At 42.3% G+C, this 20269-nt stretch overlaps 1 protein-coding gene across 1 annotated transcript; it reads right to left on the bottom strand.

The window, feature by feature from the left end:
- Positions 1–2063: 2063 nt before the first annotated feature.
- On the bottom strand, positions 2064–11873 carry LOC310803225 (protein FAM107B). Its single transcript, XM_083667923.1, has 4 exons — positions 11793–11873; positions 7134–7365; positions 2909–3068; positions 2064–2598 (listed from the first exon to the last, which is right to left on the bottom strand). The coding sequence occupies exons 1-4, from the start codon at positions 11866–11868 to the stop codon at positions 2482–2484; spliced, it is 585 nt and encodes a 194-aa protein (XP_083524049.1). The 5' UTR covers positions 11869–11873; the 3' UTR covers positions 2064–2481.
- Positions 11874–20269: the final 8396 nt, after the last annotated feature.

Below are 20269 nucleotides of genomic sequence, written 5' to 3'. Positions count from 1 at the left end.
TAGTGGTTTGTCAGCATATTTCTATCTTAAATGGATTTTTCTGTCTCTCCCATGCTTTGGTTTGTTTACCTGTTCAGGTTTCACCTGTCCAAAATTCCAGCCTTGACCCTGCCACTCAACGTTTCACTTTCTGGTTTGCAACATTCCATGGGAAGTGACACTGTTGCAAGTCCACTGTGTTCTTTCTGCTTGTTTGGCACCAAGGATAGCTCCCTGGCTCTACCTAAATAGACCTGTTAGAGATTGCTGAACTTGATATGCCGTCACATACTCACTGGTGCGTACTGATGGAACGTTGTTTTCTAGAAGTTTCAGCCAGCGTGGTCGGGGGGCTGAAGCAAGGTTGTTTCCCTTTTTGTACCTCAGCTCACAGAATATTAATACCTTTGCGTCAACAGAATTCAATAAAAAATTGATGAGCCACACATTCCCAGATACAATGAACAGGCACAGCAATACCAATGAGGTGTTAGTCCTTTATTTATTTTCTTAGAAAGTAATACAGTCTTAATCCAGTTCTTTATGCCCCATTTTCTGTATTGTAATGTGCTGTACAAACCTACTGTATATTAATAATAACAATCATTGTGTCATTGTAAAAGCTATTGAGATAATAATATAACAATACACTGTCATGTATGCAACGACAACACTATTAAAAGAGACTGAAAAAGATAGGTGGAAAAACTTTTAATGTTTAATACATACCATTTTGTACCAATAAGCATCATCTTAAGTGGATTTAGGAGTCAGTAAAGGCAAATATTTCATAAAAGCTGCATTAATATGGTGCATCAGGATAAAAGCCGATTAAAAGTCAATCAATACAATTTACATCATTTTAAAAAGAGGAGTTTGTAATTGATAGTTAAAATATATTTTAATTTCTAAAGTGCAATTTAACCATTTTGAATTGAAATGGTTCAAAACCATTGATTGCATTTGATTGTGGATATACAACTAAAACTACGTTGGAAAAAAAATAAAATAGTGATATACAGTGTAAGTGTGAATATATTAGCTGTATTGTAGTTCTCTGTGTCTGTCTCTCAAACCTGTAAACACAACCACACTGGGAATTCCCAGGCCTACTTGAGCTACTTTAATTGATGGATAAAGATATGATATCTATACAACTTTATGATTATATTTTCCTTGGTATAACCTTTTTATTGTGATGGTATGTAGCTCATATCAAGAAGGCACTGTTAGAGATAGGAGCTTTCTCACTGAAAGATTTCACTCTGAGACACTTGACCTTGAATGGCATTAGAGGAGTACAGTCAACTCCTAAATGTGCCCAGAGAAGAGGCTAATATCATTGTTTTACGTACGTGTAGTATTTCCGACAAATGATTGTGTTAATATTCAATCTCTAATAAGTAAGTTACTTGTTTATCAGAGAGACAAAACTGAAAAGCTTCAGATGGACAAGAATGACATCAAATTATTTACTTTGTGACACACACAAAAGCATTAACCTTGGTTTTGTATCTTTACTGATTTCTGGTTTACCTAGTCCTTTCAGCATGATGTTCTATATCTACTGTACTATTAAAGGAATAATTTCTTAACAGACATTTATAATACTGACTGATTAGAAAATGCATACAGTAACACACACCTTTTCACATTGGCTCCTGTAATGCATGAAGGATTTGCCTCCACACTAAAGAAGTGTACAGTACAACAAGCAGCATAGGGGAAGAACCTAACAACCAGAAAGTGTTTGAGCCTCAGAACTCATAGTAACACCACCTCTAACAGAGAGATAAGACACAGTTCACTAGCTGGTTCTCCTTCCCTTCACTGCCACTTTGGCCCTGTGCCTGTTAGACAGGAGATTTAATCTCAACACAAATGCTCTCTTTCTCTCTCTCTCTCTCGCACATGCATGCATGCATGCACGCAATCGTGTGCGCGCACACACACACACGCACACACACACACACACACACACACACACACACACACACACACACACACACACACACACAGAGACACACACACACACACACACACACACACACACACACACACACACACACACACAGGGACACACACACTCATCCAATGCTGAAGTGTAAATTCTATCATAGAATTTGAGATATCGTGTCCTGTCTCACTGTTGAAAATGCATCAGCTCAGATTGAGTAAATTGCTGCCCCCTCCTCTCTGTCTTCCATGCTCACTCTCATCTGAGTAAGTTAATAGAGATATCACTTAACCTATACAGGATCAATGTGGATTCTCTGTCCCTGTCTCTCTTCTCTGAGTGTGATAGTGATGGCATTGTATTGTGGCCTGCCGGGTTACAGTCCTTGTAGCAGGAGGAAGTCCCGGGCCGTTGTCTTGAATTGTGCAGTCAGAACAGCACAACAACTGTCTCTTACAGCGGTACTGTGTCCACTCATAGTGTACACACACGTGTGCACACTCCAGCAGAATCCAACTCGTCAGTGATCTCGGGCTAGTGTGTCTCTACACCTCTTTCTCTCCTTTGCTGTGAAAGGACGTCCGTCTCAAGTTATCCTTGACCTTGACAAACTCTGGGGCTCTCTCTGTCTCCTCCTCCTGTTTCTCCTGCTCCTTCTCCAACTGAAATAGAGGACAACATAGATGTCATTAGTACAATAGTACCACCATGTTAAAACCCACCAGCTGGTGATCTAAACTATGACTATGGGCTAGACATATTCTGCAAAGATAGAATTCCCTCATTTCCAAATCAAATACACTCTGGAATTGAATGAAGTTCATTGACATAGTTTGACAAAACATGAAGCTTGTTGGCCAAATACAGTCAGTTACTGGCAGTTTTGCATGTTCAGATCAATGTTAAAACAACTTCCATAAACTGACTGAAGATATGGATTATGCTGTACACATGGGCTTCTGTGTCTCATACCTCTTCCAGTTTCTTGTGCCTCTTGAGGAGCTCCTGCTCCAGAGGGGAGATCTTTTTCCTGGCCTGGTCTTCCTCCTTCCTCTGCTTGATCTTCTGCTCTCTCTTCCTGGCCTCCAACACACGTTGCAGCTCCGGCTTCGACTCAACATTATTATTACCCCTGAGACAGAGAGAAACAGATATGACATACAGTATGAGCTATAGTAAGCTATCCACAACATAATGTAACTGAGAGAAACTGGGGAGAGGGAGAGATAGTGGACAGACTCGTACAGCAAACAGTAGGTTGGAAAATCTGCATTTATTTGAGGCACAAGCTTTTTTTTAACTTAACTTCAATGTTTTTATCTTTCCTGCAGAGGGCACTCTCGTCATGTTCATTGGAATTATGATTTACGCCCTGTCGCACAATAACCTGAAACATTTAATAAATTAATACAGTCTCAATGTTTTGATTAACAGAGTAACAGACATCAATCTAATTGTATAAAGCCTCTTTTCTGATTAGATATGCCAACTGGAAACACACTGCTGAAGCCTCTTGCTTTGTCAGACAAGTGTGTTTTGTTCCACCAGGAGAGAAGAAAGTCATCGTTCTGGATAGTGAAGAGAGATTGAGTTTTGTGATCACTTCCTATCGGCTCTTAAAGGGCTATATGTGTTATTCATCTAAAATACATGTTCTGTATATCTAACATTAGCAACTGTACAGTGGCAGTTGCTACTAATCGGATAGGACAGCGAACATGCAAAGCCAACAACCCCCCCTCCCCCTCACACTCCCCCTCACACTCCCCACCCTCTCTCTCTCTTTCGTCTCACCTCTCTAGGTGGCTGTTAATTAAATTCAACGAGAGCTCTACTCCTTTCTTTGTGAGGTGTACTCGCAGCTTTTTATGAGGTGGGAGAGAGAGGGAGGGCTGTGGGAGATGTGATTAGTGTTTTGGTTCATTTAGTCTATATCCGTCACACACGCCCAGAGAGAGACAACAAACAAACATGGAGGTAATTAGAGATTCTCCGGTCAAAAGCAACACCTTCACATACACGACCACATTCACACGCACGCACGCACACACACACACACACACACACACACACACACACACACACACACACACACACACACACACACACACACAAACGCACACACACACACACACACACACACACACACACACACACACACACACACACACACACACACACAAACGCACGCACACACACACACACACACACACACACACACACACTGCTGGAGGACAGTACAATAGCTAGTTTCAGTTTATATTTTAAAGTGTATAACTTACTGCAGGTAATGACTACCACACATATAATACAGCTTATATCCACTTCCTTAGCAATCCATACACAGGGTCTCTCAGTAACTACAGCAGAGATAAGAATAGCGTTGTGAAAAGGCTTCATCTGCGCCTACGATATTACTTTCTGGTCATTGTTGTCCATGTTCATGAGAGACCTTGGGACCACAGACCCTTCTCATACCCTTTCACTTAAAGAAATCCAGAGATAGGCTCCTGTTTCCATTTCAACCACAGAGCATTGTGAACCTGAACGACATCTGAACCAAGTCATGTTTTTTTCGATCTAGTTTTTGTTCAGGTTTTGTTACCCTCTTTCCTCTTAGATTTCTCTGACATTTCTCAGACCTTATCTGAAAAGAGATAGAGAGTGACAGCAATTGGAGGAAAGAGAAAGAGAGAGACCCAAAACACTCAGGAGACTGTTCCCGCTGAGTACCTAATTCTTGCACACCCATCACTGTGGCTTCTCTGGTGCCTTGTTTATTCAAGATGAACACTGCCCCGTGATACACCAGGGGAAAGCTTAATAAACAATGACCTTACATAGCCTTGTTCCCTGTTATTGAATGTGCATCATTTCAACATCTTCTGCCTTTTGTACTACATTTCTTTCTTTTTATATTTTTTCTGCTGTAGCTATATGTTTTTCTTGTTGCAAACTGAGAACTCCCCAGGTTCTAGTGTACTATTTCGTTCTCTCTCTGTCAGATCGATACTGGGAGGTGGACATATTCAATAAGGGTCATGTTACAAGGAGAGGCTGCTGTCGAGACATGTATGCCCCTATTAGATCTGCTTTACACTATACTAGATTACAAGGCTAGTGAGCTAAGACATATTTGTCTGTCTGTCCTCCATTATTAGAGGTAATCAAGCGTCTAAATGGTTAGCTCACCAACAAGATAGAGAACAAGTCTCTTTTAATGTAATCAAGTGCAGGCACAGGTTAGGTATAGCACACAGATAATTACGTAGTACACTGTACTGTACTGTATGGTTGGGGGTCAATTTAGAGATATAATATATCTGGGATATATTCCCAGATATAATACACAAAAATAAATACATCAAGAAATTACCTATAGAGAAGCATTGGAAATTACCCCAAAAATATGCGTGTCCAATTCAATATTGACTAGTAACCAAAGGTGGCAGCCTTCATCCACTTAAAAAATATACAGTATAATCCATAAAAACATCATATACATGTGAAACAAGGAGAAAATCAGTTGCATAAGAACAACACATTATTTTTGTCTTTACCTGAGAACTCGGTTACAGGTTTTGATTGAATAGTACTTTTCGTCTTTCAGAGACTGTTTTTCTTCAAGTCTGGGGGATTTGCCCAGTTCCCAACAACTCAGCGATACGGGCCAGTATTAGCCTGGACTGTTACCTAGCAACAATTGGCACGTAATCAGCCTGCTAATTTAAGGGTTGTTGATGTTTGGAAAGAGGAAAGAGACTATGTTTGCACAGCATCTACAGTATGGCACTTGTTATGAATTGTACTAATCTCATTCCCAGACATTTCCGGCCCAATATGCTTGGAAGGTCTGGTGGAACAACGCGTCAAATTTGACCCAATACAGACTTTGGGAAAAAATTCCAGACACATAGCCATTGGCTTTAGTTTGTGTCAATCATTCCCCACTGCACTTCTCACCAGTGCTCGCACATCACACGTTTTTGATTCATAGCCTCTCAGTGGTAGGTGATAAGTTCACTCCCACGGAAGCCAGGTTTGAGTCATTGTTATTCCAGGCTTATATGCGCTGTGCATAATATCTTGGGGATGAGGTTATGATTGTACTAGTTTACTATGTTTTGTGATAACTTAAACAACAACAACAACAACAACAACAACAACAAAAATGTTATAATTTGGCTTTGCATTCATGTGCAAATTTGCTACAGATTTTAATGTGTTGCTCTGATCACAATTTTCATAGATGAACTAGAACTTAAAACATGTTCACTATCATTGACTTTTTGAGCTATGTCTGAGCATTAGTGGAGAACAGAACCACATCCACAGAACCATTCTTGTTGGGCCAGGCTATGTAGTTCACCCCAGCAGTATCCCGACCACAGCTGGACTTGTGATGAATTTGCACATTTTTCGCTGAATGCTGTGGCATGTTCATCCCAAGTTCCAAACAGAGCTTATTCCCTGTAGTCCATTCATAATTCCTATTGGAGACCTTTTAAATACCAAGGGGAGTTTTCCCCCTTCATCCCCCATACTGTAACCAACGCTGGTATATTGAATGTTGCTGTATACCTCTGCTGCTTCAGACAGTGTGTTTACCTGTAAGTATGGATAGTTGTTTTGTAGGAGCTGTTTATTTGTGGACCTTTTAAGTGTTCTATGTAGCAATATATTTTCTGAGCTTATTGCTTAGTAAGGAACCCACTGAGTGGGGCTTTTTGGAGGGGCACTGTTGGTATGACTGCTCAGAAGAATTGTAGAAGGAGAAGGAGGGATTTTACCACACTACCACATTTTGATCCAATCACTACAGTACAGTATGTCAAAATGTCAACTTCCCCTCCTTAACCTAATGAAATGCCCTCAGTTGATTCCTCATCATCCTACATAATACTCAGTCAGTGGTTTGTCGATATACAATTTATATCTTATATAATTACATAAGACAGTGTCATGCTCAGGGGTCAACTGACCTTTCGTGACTAATGTATATGTTTCATGAATTTTTCCATGGATTAAAATCCCCCTCATCTCGGGGCACATACAGGAATCACTTTAAATCCAGGATCTCACGTGCACACACACACACACACACACACACACACACACACACACACACACACACACACACACACAGCCTCAGCAATTAGTTAATGTAGCCCTCATTGGATGGAGGAGTTTGTTGTACCGTTTCTGGCTCATGAGCAGCTCACGATGGAGCTCCTGGTGGCTTCTGGAGGCTTTCACTGGATTAAGCAGCTTTTTGGGTTTGATGAGATCATCGTCCGCCTCCAGGTAGTCCGGCTGAGGAACGTAGCTGGCCATGGGGGGCGGGTCCCTCTGAGGATAGTCCTGAGGGTCTCTGTGGCTCCCATCCTGCCTCCGCTGCTGCTCCCACTGCAGGTCTGCATAGGCCGACGCTGGAGGAGAGAAAGGTGGAGAGAGAAAGAAAAAGAGAGAGAGAGAGAGAGAGAGGGAAGAGTGGGAGAGGAGAGGAGAGGAGAGGAGAGGAGAGGAAGAGGAGAGGAGAGGAGAGGAGAGGAGAGGAGAGGAGAGGAGAGGAGAGAAAGAGCTGAGTTTCTTTATTTCATTCAAACTACAGAAGACACCAGAGAAGGAAACGGGCAAAATCAATTATTAGCAATTGAGGCTGCAGCAGTAAGGTGTCCATACAGTAAGAGGCGTTATACCATTTTCAGTCCCATCTTGGGGCAACCACCCCTGGATACACAGGAGAGAAGGGGGAAACATTCCTGCTAATTTGCACACATTTGGTCAGGTGATCTGCTAGGCACTTGGCTCTGTTTGTGTCCTTTAGAGTCAAAGGAAATTCCCCCCCTTTTCCCTCTCTCTCTACTTGGCCTATAGCATGGGATGCTGACATGCTAGGTTACACCCTCTCTGCTTAGTGTAAACCAGACATGTGAAGGAACCCCCATTGAGAATGTCAAGTTCACTGAGTCAATCATTAGCCACTATCTAAAGGTTATCACCCTTCACTACTGTATGAGTTGTGGCACGAATGGGGTTCTATGGCTCTGCCACTCCCTATAACATTCTAAATAGAATTAGTAGAGGTTCCATTGTTAAGAACTGTGTGATCAATCAATTATTTCTACATATAATGTGGACATACAATAGTTTAATACTGCACATTCTTCCTATGAACGTCTAATTGTCCCCATACAGAACAGACAGATTTAGAGGCTGCACCTGATCCTTCCCAGATTGATTCTAGAGAGAGAGAGAGAGAGAGAGAGGAGGGGAGAGAGAGAGAGAGAGAGAGAGAGAGAGAGAGAGAGAGAGAGAGAGATCAGGTGTCATACGCAAGCAGGCCACAGCCAGAACAATGCCTCCCTGTCTCAAGTGCAACCAGAGCCATCTCCGCTACTTAATATTTCAGAAAAATGAAATGAGCTGTGCTTGTCTTGTCTCACCACTTCCCAATCAGAGCCAGTGAGAGGATGTTGGTGATGGCCTACAGGGAGTTAGGGAGAACAGGAGATGATTATGGATGCTAATGGTAACACCGGCAGAATGACTCATCTAATTCAACTAATCATACTGTGTGGTATGTTATAGTGCTAAATATTGCCTTGTCATTGTATATAAAGTTGATTCAATCCAGTTAGTATTCGTCAGACCATGGTTCTATGTCTTACTCACTGTCGAAACCTACTTTGTGGTGCTTTATTAACTCCTAACGACCAGTGGCGTTTTTTTTTTTTTTTTTTTTTACCTTGGTAAGGGCACCTGTCTCTGAGAAACAAGTGCTCACGATTCATTGCTAACTAGGAATGTCTTTTTGAAACCTGTGCTCAGTTTCTGTGTCTGAGAAGTACAGGGATTCCAAAGGAGCAACAGCAGCCAAACCACGCGACCCAGTCTGTCTCATTTGAGAGAGGATTACCAGGGCATGATTAATCACTGAACAGTACTGTATGTGCCCATAGCTCAGCAGAAAGATGAGTGCACCGATTTTCATCTGTGAAAGAGAAGCGGAACAGGGAGGGCAAGCAATTCATCGAGAGAGAGATAGAGAGAGAGAGAGAGAGAGAGAGTGTGAAAATAATAGAAAGAAAGAGCAATACAGAAAAAGAGGGACACAGAAGGTATTAGAGAGATAGACCGAATGAGGAGGGAGAAAGTAATAACAAGAGAGAGACAGACAGACAGACAGAGAGTGAGAAAGGCTCAGAGTCATTGCTTTTTCATGAGTGCTGCCTGTTCCAGCGATACTGGCTCACTGTAATCACAGATGCCTTCTAAAGTGGGCCTGGGAGGTAAATGGAGGTAGTGGTGTCTAAAGCAGCTTACTGCAGCTCTCTGCTGGATCTCTGTTTGTAGTCCTTCAAGCTGTGGGAGGAATGAACTCCCTTTGGGTGGACTGTGACTTGACAAGCTTGTGATCATGAATGCTAAGTACATGCATGTACATTTTGTGTGTGTGTGTGTGTGTGTGTGTGTGTGTGTGTGTGTGTGTGTGTGTGTGTCACACCCACACACCCATACATTTTGACCATCAGTAACAAACAAAGTGTGGCAAATTGCATAATTCGTTATGCAAGTTCTGTCCAGAATCCTCTGTTTGGAATGTTTGCTTAAGCTTCATAATAACAGACAAGGCCTCAAGAGATCAGGACTGACCTGCATAGTGTCACATAGTAGGAGACAGAAACACGGTAGAATGACCCAAAAGCGACTGATTCTATCATGTGGTTGTATTGATTTCATATCTAGAAATGCTAGCCAATGGCTCAATGAACTCACAGTGAGTGTCCCTGTGCAGTAGATAAGTAGGTATCATCCAGTTACATGTGGAGTGATCTCTGAATGAGCAAGGAAAATCATATTTTTGCTGGTGTGTCTGGCACTCGGGCTACTTCCCAGCACAGTAGCTAGAGATATATGATATTATATTACACTGCCATTATATCATAGCTAACTGTTTCACGATAACAATACTTTTGTTATTTTTATGCTCTTTGAAATGCTCTGTATTGCAAATGAAAGTGAATGGTGTAAGCAGCTATTGGAATGAAACCAAAGGAAATGTTTGGATTATGAATGTGGCATGGGAATTATTTCATGTTTACTTGTAGCGTTTTCAATGACATACACAAAAACACAAAAAGTCCATCAAAGCACAGTATTCCCTAAAGTGTCACAGTTACGTGTACGGCCCCAATGATGTACAGTAGGCAGTGAATGAAAATGCTTTTTGTGGAAGCAAATGATTCATTCCTGTCTCGTTTTATGACGCTATGCACCTTGGGGGGAAGAAATCAGAGACTGAAAGAGTTCTCGGGTTGTATACAAACAGAACACTGGTTGTCGCCTTGGCAACATCAGTTTAGGCCCTAGGATGTCCAGAACTCCCAGTCTCCCATGGGGCAGGGCGGGGGAGTTCTTTTTCCCAGAATACACTGTGAATACAGACCGAAGGCACACCATGAAATTCAGGTTTAGCCTCCATCAAGTCATTATCATTCAAAAAGGGAAGCGGGTCTAACTGATAGCTGCAGCCAAAGAGGACACTGTTGAAAGACCCCTAACTAGACACGTTATCAGAATGATGTAAATCATGTATTTAAATAACAGAAAGCTCCTATATTTACTTTGAAAGGTTTGTGGAAATAGTGTACACACATCCACATCATGGAAACACGTGCACTAACCAGAATCAGAATCACACAAAACGGACATTTCCAATCAAAAGTGTGTAGGAAAATCAGGTACATGCTGCCTTGAATTCTAACAATAGTGATGAATTGAAACTAATTACATTACCCTATCATTAATACACTTCTATGTGTCCCTGCTGATAAACCAATGATGAAGACAGAACAGCCATATTGATTGAGTCATGTACCTCCAGTACATGGTGTGTTTGTTCAAGTAGAGTCAGTAACTGTTGCTGTACTCACTCAGGGCAATCACCCTGACATACAACCCCTCTGATAACTGTTCAAACATGACTGGCCGGCAGCACAGTTTATTTGATTTGATTACAACTGGGCCAAAGAGGGTAAACCCGGTGTTTTTCTACTTAGATAAATAACCCATTGAAATAACACCAGTGGAGACACACAAACTGCAAAATGTGAATATCTCAAACAATTAGAGCCATTTATGATGACAGATCAGTTTAAAGTGCACCGAGGGAGTCCTGTGCAGGTCTCCTGACATTGTACTAACCAGAGTACCTAAATCACTCTTTCAAGAGTACAAACATACAAGGTAATGCAACTTAAGCCTATTTGAATGACCATCTTGATTATATCGCAGTATGCAAAAGTCATAAAGGTGAGGATGATGTTTTCTTAGAATAAATCAAATCCCTCAACTTAGAAGATTAGGCAGCAAGTGATTATGTAAGTGTTGCTCAGGCACCATCACACTAATTAAGAGAACTTGAAGTGCTCCATGTCTCACGAGCCTGGTGACTCCTTAGTTTGTCCATCCCAGACAGGACAGCTTTATTCAACATTTGAACATTACAATTTGCTGTTGTGCCAATGCATTAGTCACAGCTGTCCTCAGCTATTTTTCCTGTTTAACTGATTCTCAGGTACAGCCATATAATACTGTATCACAGCCAACATCAGGCTTGTCAGGACCCTTTCTGTAGTGTTAAAACACACATCTCCCTGTGCCATAAACCAACAACACACGACTTCTCCCTGCTGCTTAAGCAATATTAAATATCTACAGCATCACATGCAAAGTACCCCTTTAGATATATTCTGTCTGGTTAAATCAGTGAGGTCCCACTGTTGCCTTTCTCCCAGCCCTGTCCCTCTCCTGCGGTGTATCAGAATTGTGCCTGCTTGGCTCTGGGTCTTACCTGACTTCACCATCACATCCCTGGGCCTTCCAGGCTGGCCAGGGGGGTAGAGGCTATGGGTCACCCTCTGTGCCATCTCTCTGTTTCTCTCTCTTTCTGTGTGTGTGTATCCTGGTGTCTGTGTGTGTGTGTCGTGTCTCTGGAAGCCTACATGCCTGTCTGTAGAGGCCGGTCAGAGGCAGGGCTGCTGCAGCACTCCTTTAAACATGCCTCCTTGCCCAGGCTTGGGTAAACAGTCACATGACCACCCCTGGGCATTCCACTGCCCCGCCCCCCCCTCCCCTCCCTCCCTCTCTCTGTCACCTCCTCCCACTCTGCCTCTCTCCTTCCCTCATTCACTCCCTCCCACTCTGCCTCTCTCACTCTATCTAATGTTTTTGCTCTCTTTCCTGCTCTCCCCCTCCCTCTCTATAACCTGCGCCTTCTCTCCCTGTCCTCTCTCACTCTCTCACTCTCTCACACTCTCACGCTTTCTCTTTCACACGCTCTCTCTCCTACCTCTCTTTTCCACCCCTTTCTCTCTCTCTGTCTCTCTCTCTCACACATGCTTTTTCTTACCCATATCTCCCCTCCCCCTCCCTTCTCTGCCCCCCCTTCTCTCACCCTCTCTCTGATCCTCAGTGGTCTCTAGCTGCTAGGATTAGCAGGGCTTAGCTTTCTGGCCTAATGCTCATATTAACCATAAGTCATCCAAGTGTTGGCTAGCTCTCATTCTCTGTAGCATCTAGTACAGTAGCCAGGAACAGAGAGCAGACTAATTTTCACAGAAAATACACAATGTCATCCACTTCATGCTGTACGAATGTCTCTACTTCAAGGGGATGAAATATGTGCACTAACTAGACAGCGGTCAAGAGCTAGGGATAGCACCAAAAAGGCTGTCGCTCATCATACTGTATCTCCCTACCGTATAGGTTGGGAGAGGGTTATAGCTGTGGCAAATACCTCACGGTACCAAAGTGCTCAACACAGCAAGTAGTTATCCTGTTGAACGCAGTGACATGGTATTGTAGTAGTCCCAGCCACTTGGAATGTTTGTTTGTTTAATGGATGTAGGTGTAGGTGATGAACTTACGAACAGAAGTATCATGCAAAGGTAAGGCCCATGTTTGAATGTATCCTTTGTCTTCCGTTTGAATGGTGCCACTGTATCTGTGGTAAACATCGTGCAAGTGCCTAATGAAAACGTTCAAAGACATGTTGATCTCAATGTTTACCATATTTCTAAACCTGGCAGGGCATTTCATATCAAATCTGTCCAACACCACAAAATCCAGCTTTACACATGAAACCAGACATTAGAACGATGTCGACTCCTTGGTGCATCATATCATGCTTGCAGGAAGGAAATCATCTCTTAAAAGGTTCTCTGTCAACAACAGATGCATTGGGCCCTTTAAATGATGTTTCTTTATGCTTAACACAAACACTGTAACCGGACCAGGCGACAGTGAAACGTGCCAAGTGTGCGGAAGTAGTTCCGCCATGCACACAGGATCACGGTGAGTGGAGAGGAGGGAATAGGTCTGTGTGTACACAGAGAGGGTAGGATTGTAATTCAGATGTGCTTGGCAGTACAGTAGCTGTGTCCAAGGTATGTTGTTCTGTGAGATGGCAACTTGATAGGGCCAGACTTACCTGTGCCATTCACGTGCTTCCCGTTTTTCACACACTTCTGTTGCTGCTGCTGCTGCTGGTTGATGTTGTATGCCTTCTGCAGAAGGAGAGAGGGAGTGAGTGGGAGAGGAAGAGAGGGATGGAGAGAGAAAGAGAGTGATGGAGGGAGAAGGATGAGAGAGAAAAAGAAGGGAGGAGGGACAGAGCGAGGTAGGGGGGAGATGAAGAGAGAGAGAGATCAGTTCAGACAGAACATCAGACACTGGTTATTCCCATTGCTCATATCCGCCCATCATGCTCCTGATGTTGTTAGAGTCTCCTCATTGATTTTAAATTGACATTACCGGTCCAGGGGCCATAAACAGATGAAGGCCACGGCCTCACAGTGACAGCAGACATTAAACATTTCTGGCTTCGGTGCCCCTTGTTCCCCTCTCTCATTCTCCTCTCTTTTTCCTCCTCTATCCCTCCTTTCCTCCTCCCTATCCTTCTTCTTCCCTCTCCTGTTCTTCCTCCCCCTCCTGTTCTTCCTCCCCCTTCATCCCTCCCCTCCTCTTCTTCCTTCCCTCACTCATCCTTCCATCCCCTCTCCCAACATCCCTCCTCTCCTCATCCCTACCCTCTCTCTCTGGCTGGCCCCCCGAGATCTACTCTTCCATACTGAGGTCTTGCAGCCACAGTCCCTTCACAGGGGTGAGCTCCATTCAAAGGAGGGCCTTTTGGTCACCCTCTCGGCTGTGTGAAAGGATATTGTGTTGCCGTCCTCGGTTGCTAGGAGAGGCCTGCTCAGGCTTGGTGTGGTGACAAGGCCCTTACTGTCTAGAGTCCCCCCCCACCACCACCCACCCACCACCTTACTCTGAGTGGGGTGCAGTGGGAGAGGGAGGGGGAGACAAGGGAGATTGTTTGTGAGGAAAAGGATATTTTGCTGTGTTACTTCACTTGCTTGTGTGTGTGTGTGTGTGTGTGTGTGTGTGTGTGTGTGTGTGTGTGTGTGTGTGTGTGTGTGTGTGTGTGTGTGTGTGTGTGTGTGTGTGTGTGTGTGTGTGTGTGTGTGTGTGTGTGAAGCGGGAGGGATCTTGGAAAGGGAGGGTTGGGGAGGGTGGCCTTCTAATGAATGATCTTTTTCTCCTAAATTTGCCTCTGTAAGCGTGTTGGGACAGGGTGTTCCTCATGTACTCCCAAATTCCCAAAATGTTCTATGAATATGCTCTAAGTGAGAAACATGAATAATACATGACCTCATATGGAAAATATATGTCTGTTGATCATTATGTACCATGTCACAAGCCTTGATAATTACTGATGGCGCGAGCCCAATTGTGAAGTTCAAGCGTTAGCATTTTTGCTGTGTTTTTAGGGTTAGCGTTAGGGTTAGGGTTAGTTACTCTCTGTATGTTTAAAGGAACACTTTTTTTTATACCTCATATTCATTATCTTCAACAGCATACCAGTGTCTACATAAGTGAAGACAGTGATTTTCTACGTTCTGTAGTCAAAAACATACTGACATCATAGGGGGTAATTTCTTTAGGACCTTTTCTCTTACCTTTTGATTATAGAATGTACACAATCCTAGTTTTCACACACATACATAGACACTGGTATGGTGCTCGAGATAATGACTATGAGGTAAAACCAAAATAGTGAAGTGTCCCTTTAAGCTTTACAAATAGCTTTCTCGCCTTGCTTTGATATACAGTGGAGCCACTCTAAGCAGTATTATGATTACCAGGGACTCACTAAGAGGATATAAGAGGCAAAGCCTGTGCTAATAACATTGGAGTCAAGTTTGAAATGAGCTTAGCAGGGAACAAAAGTCCATCCATATTTACAGCCCCACTGCATAACATAAGTCCCCTCTCTCATTGATATCGAGTCACTGTATCATAACATCTAGGAGCTTTAAATTAATCTCTAAACTAGTATTGTCATCCTCCTAATTTTCCCATTTTCAAGCCTGATTTTGTTGTGATTTGTCACCTTTGTTTATCCAGGTTAGTCTCATTGAGGTAAACATATAATCACATTATGTTTAACAGTTTTAATAGGTTCACATCTTGCTGGACAATCAAACCCCAACAACATGGCCTACGGTAACCAGTCTGGAAAAACTGGAAAGGCTGACCATGTTCAGAATGTCCTATTGTTTATCAAGCTGAACCAATCTGCCTTTTGGCCCCCTGATATCTCATTACAACCAGTGGTCATTTGACCTCTCCAATCAGAGCTGTGTTTGATTTCGCTCATGTTTTATTAACTACGCTAAGAAAGTGCCTCTGTGCCCCTCCGCTGCTGCCACAGCAACAATGCACCTCATCATAAGTGTCAAGGTGTGGTTTCTTTTTTTTTTCCTCAGAAAATTGATTTGGACCCTGGTCTGGTGATCTGATGCTCTGGTTTCAGACCTCAGGACTCTCAGGGTACTTAAAGGGCATAGGTGGTTAAGACAGGCTGTGAAGGGAGAGCAGGGTTATTGTCACTGGCTATGGAAAGAACATACTGTTTGATGCTTACTAGTTGTAAATGCCTTGCTTATCCATGAACTGCAACCTTAGTCCTTTCCCTAATCTTAAACATAGCTGTGACCCCATGTCCTGCGCCACAATGATTAATAGATAGGTCATGTTCTTGGCTCACTAGTTCTGATAGCAGAACCCCTTTTGTCCATTCTAGCATATCCATACAGTGACTGGATGTCGAGTACCAGAGAGAAGGCTTGGTAATCTACACAGGCACAGCAGAGATAACATCATTGTGCAAAGTAATGCTAATGTTTGCATTGTGCCCTTTGAATACCGGTAAGTGTTTGTTACTCAATATTGGTAAGATGCTGTATCAATATTGGTAATTTCATCCTTGAATAGAAATATGAATAGTCTGTCCTCAATTTGTTGTGCTTACACAATCTGTTCTTGTGGCTCATTGAAGTATATAATGTACATTGTACACTGTGTTCCTAACTTGAAGGAGTTTGTTTTTTATTGTCCCTCTGAATCGTATAGAGACATCATGCTGGTCACTAACCCTTCATTAGTGTACGACAAAATGCCCCTTGGCACTGATCTGTAGTCAGTGTGGCTGTTTGCTTCCTGATGGTTGGAGTTAGGATTTGGGGTCGGTGAGGCTGATCCCAGACCTGCGTTTAGGGGACATGTCCACCCTCAGACCTGTTTATTTGTGTCTCAGCTCTCCTGGTCTCTTTGAACCCACCAAGGCAGACTCTATGACAGATGGTTATAGCTAACCAGGCATGCTCCACTCCCCTGGAGGAAGGAAAACTCATGTACCAAGGCAGGACACAAGATTTTACAAACTGTCTGGAAGACACATACACACACTCAGATGCTCGCAGGCATGGCTCGCACACGTGCCTCACACACCCACACACACACATTCACACATACTGTACACATCACACACACACACACTCTCTTTTTCTCACTCTCTGGCTGTCTCTTGTATAATAATTGTGATTCTGTACTCTACCTATTTATTCATTGTGCAGTGTTGTTAGGGCTATTTCCTCTAAGTGTTTTTGCCAGACAACTGTTCAACAGAGCTGCTCATGCTCAGAAACCGTGACTACTAGGCCTATATCATAAATCAGCCTGTAGATCATACAGCATCTGCTGTATGAACTGTATGCTAATATTAATAGATATCAAATTTACTCCAAAGGCAAATCCAAAGCCTAGAATCAATACTACACATTTACAGCTTTCTTATGCCTGCACAAATGATGTGATGAAACACACTTGACTTACCAGAAACACCTACCACGCCAATTGTCCCATTACTTTTGGGTACCCTAAAATAGGGGGACTATGCATAAAAAGTGTTGTAATTTCTGAATGGTGAAACCAATATGTACACAAATACCATCAAATAAATGCTGAGAATCTGTACTTTAACCTTGTTTGACTTTAAAGCTTTTGTGTAGAGCCAAAATAAGAAAAAAATGCTTCACTGTCCCATTACTTACGCAGGGCACTGTATATATTGTATATAGATAATGTTTATATTTATGAAATTCTGTCTTCAGAATCAGCAAATTACCTATTTATCTACAACGATCTTAATGATGACAGTTATCTGTTAACAATTATTGTAGTCTACTGCAGTAAAACATTTGATGAATTCTGATGATGATTTTACTGTAAATGTTACCATTTAAGTTCCCTATTAGATTTCTCAGTCAATAGATGTGGTTCTTCTACAACAAGACAACATGTAAGAACGGTTACTGGTTTAGACTCCAGATTGTATATTTTGACTAATCAGGCAGTGAAGTGTGTTGATTCTGCCATCTAGAGGAGGGACCTGTAACTACCCCCTGCTGAAATAAAATACAATAAAAAGGATGTCAACAGAGTGTGGCCCAGGAAACCTTTAGATTAAGAGCTAGTCTGTGACATAGAGACTCCCTCTTCACAGAGGACTACTAAAATAATCAAAAGCTGCTGTAACTGTTCTGTTAAAGGCCATGCACTGTCACACTAAGATGTGAGATAAAATACCAGAGGGAGAAGGAGGACACAGGACAGGGTCTAGTTAAAGTACCGTTTCATAGTCTGACTGCACTGAGAGCAGGCCTCGTAGGAGTAGGATTAAGATGAGGCACACAGACGGAAGGTGACAGACCAAGCCTGTCCATATCCTGGTGCTGCTGCTGCTGAGTCAGACATTTAGTTCTTTGTGATAAGTATGTTTTGTACTCAGACATATCATTTAAATTAATTGCCAAAAACTATGATTACTTTGTCAAAAGCCTTAAAAGTCAGGAAATTATGCACTAACAAGGTTTTCCTCCTATAGTGCTGCATGTATACCTGTTATATACCTGCTATACCTGCTATAGTGCTGTATGTTGGTCGACTGTACTTCAAACAACATGTGCTCACCACTGGGCAGGTTGCTTAGGATTCAAAGCTATGAATAACTGCAATAAATAGAAAACAGACAATGCAATACAGTCCAATACACTGTAAATTGCACTCGGTCCATGTAGCACAGGATCCATTTCCTGTCATTGTTCAGTGTTATGTGGTCATGTTTTGGGTACAGTCACATGCCTTTATGACAGTATAAGGTTATAGAGGCTTTAAATATGTGTTCCTGTCTGTAAAAATTGTGTGTGATATCAAGCTCACTACCACAAAGATTACCATAATTATCAATATATCATGTAAAGGTTTCTTTTACCTGTTTTATCAATCATTGTGTAACAAAGAAGAAACATGGTCTGTAAATATTTGGATATACTTCTGTGTCAAATAGGCTAAAAAGGCCTGTGTAAGCAGTGTTTATATGTGTGTCTGTTTCACAATAAGTCTGGTCGTATTACATTTAGAATATGGATAGGCTTAAATTCTATTATATACAAATAAATGATGTGTGTAAACCACCAAACATATACCTGCACCAGTGTTCCCTCAGCTTTTTGTATATATGAATAAGGCAGTTTGAGAGAAGCTTTGAATCCTAAGCAACCTGCCCAGTAGTTCCCTCAGCCTTCTATCTAAAGCAGGGGTGCAGAAGCCCCCAAATCAGCATCCAGGTTGACTTTTAGGACTGATAGGTGTTAGGTGGGGCACAACAGGACTATTCCATGGAACACTGACCTGCATATTCTTCTGTACAGTATGCAGCCTGACCACTATGGGTTTGTATTATGACACTCTGAAGAGTATGAATTAGGCAGTTTCAGAGAAGCTTTGAATCCAAAGCAACCTGCCCAGTGGTGAGTACATGTTGTTTGTAGTACAGTAGACCAACATACAGCACTACCTATAGCAGGTATCAAAGCTGTGTGCTGGAAAACCTTGTTAATGCGTAGGTGAAATTACAGTTTGGGTGGTGGTGCTCATTTTGAATTTCCTGTCTTTCCTGATTGACAATATGTTTCTATTTCAGTGGCATGCGCCTGCAGTTCGATACACTGTGGGTGCTTAGCCTAAATGGGATTGTAAGACATGTTTATACAATACTATTGTTGCACATACTTTTGTTGCACAAGCTTTTCTATCTTGGCTGACATCACAGTGGCAAAAAAGGAGGATAAGTAGGAGTGGGGTGAGGTTGTTGTAGTGTCATTATTGCCATAATGTAGACATGGTGCTTTACCTCTTTCCCTCATGATGCTTCAAGTGCATATTTCACATTTTGAAATGACTCTAATATTCTCGAGGACACACTGATAGTCATTTTGATGTTCTCACTTTAAAGATGTCTTTATCAGTAGCATAGCTTATTTTTTACTGTTTATATGAAAACATTCAGGAATATTCCATTTTGTCTGTTGCAAAAACAGATGGGGATGGACAATGTTAGTCTTCTATAGTCATTATGGATGATTAAAGACCCTGTCAGTGGAGCCTTTGTTCCAGCACATTTTTACCCTACATGCAGCTTTAAAATGCCCAGAGAAAAAGAACAGATACTGTACAGTACAAGCAGTCCAGCCCAGTCATTCTCAGATAGGGAGACTTAAGCTACACAGTTTAGTTTTCTCTGTTTTTTCTCTTTTTGATAAGCACTGTGAGCATTTATGAGTCTCATTGTTTGAGAGTATCGTTTTTGTTTTCAATCACACTCTGCTCTGCGTCACTTCTCGTCTGTGTGTGTGTGTGTGTGTGTGTGTGTGTGTGTGTGTGTGTGTGAGAGAGAGAGAGAGAGAGAGAGAGAGAGAGAGTGCGTGCATGTGTGCGTGAGTGTTAGGGAGTCACTGGTGACAGTTGTGATTAGATGCCCCGGGTTGGTTACAGCTCAACATGGATCAAAGGCAGCAGGCTAAACTTCAGGGCTCTAAGGGCAGAGTTCAATCCCTCCATTCAAATACTACTCATGTACAGAGACCC

The sequence above is a fragment of the Argentina silus genome (assembly GCF_951799395.1).
Source record: "Argentina silus genome assembly, chromosome: 4".
NCBI lineage: Eukaryota > Metazoa > Chordata > Actinopteri > Argentiniformes > Argentinidae > Argentina > Argentina silus.
Note: the sequence above shows the minus strand (reverse complement) of the source record. Positions and strands in the feature narration are given on the sequence as shown.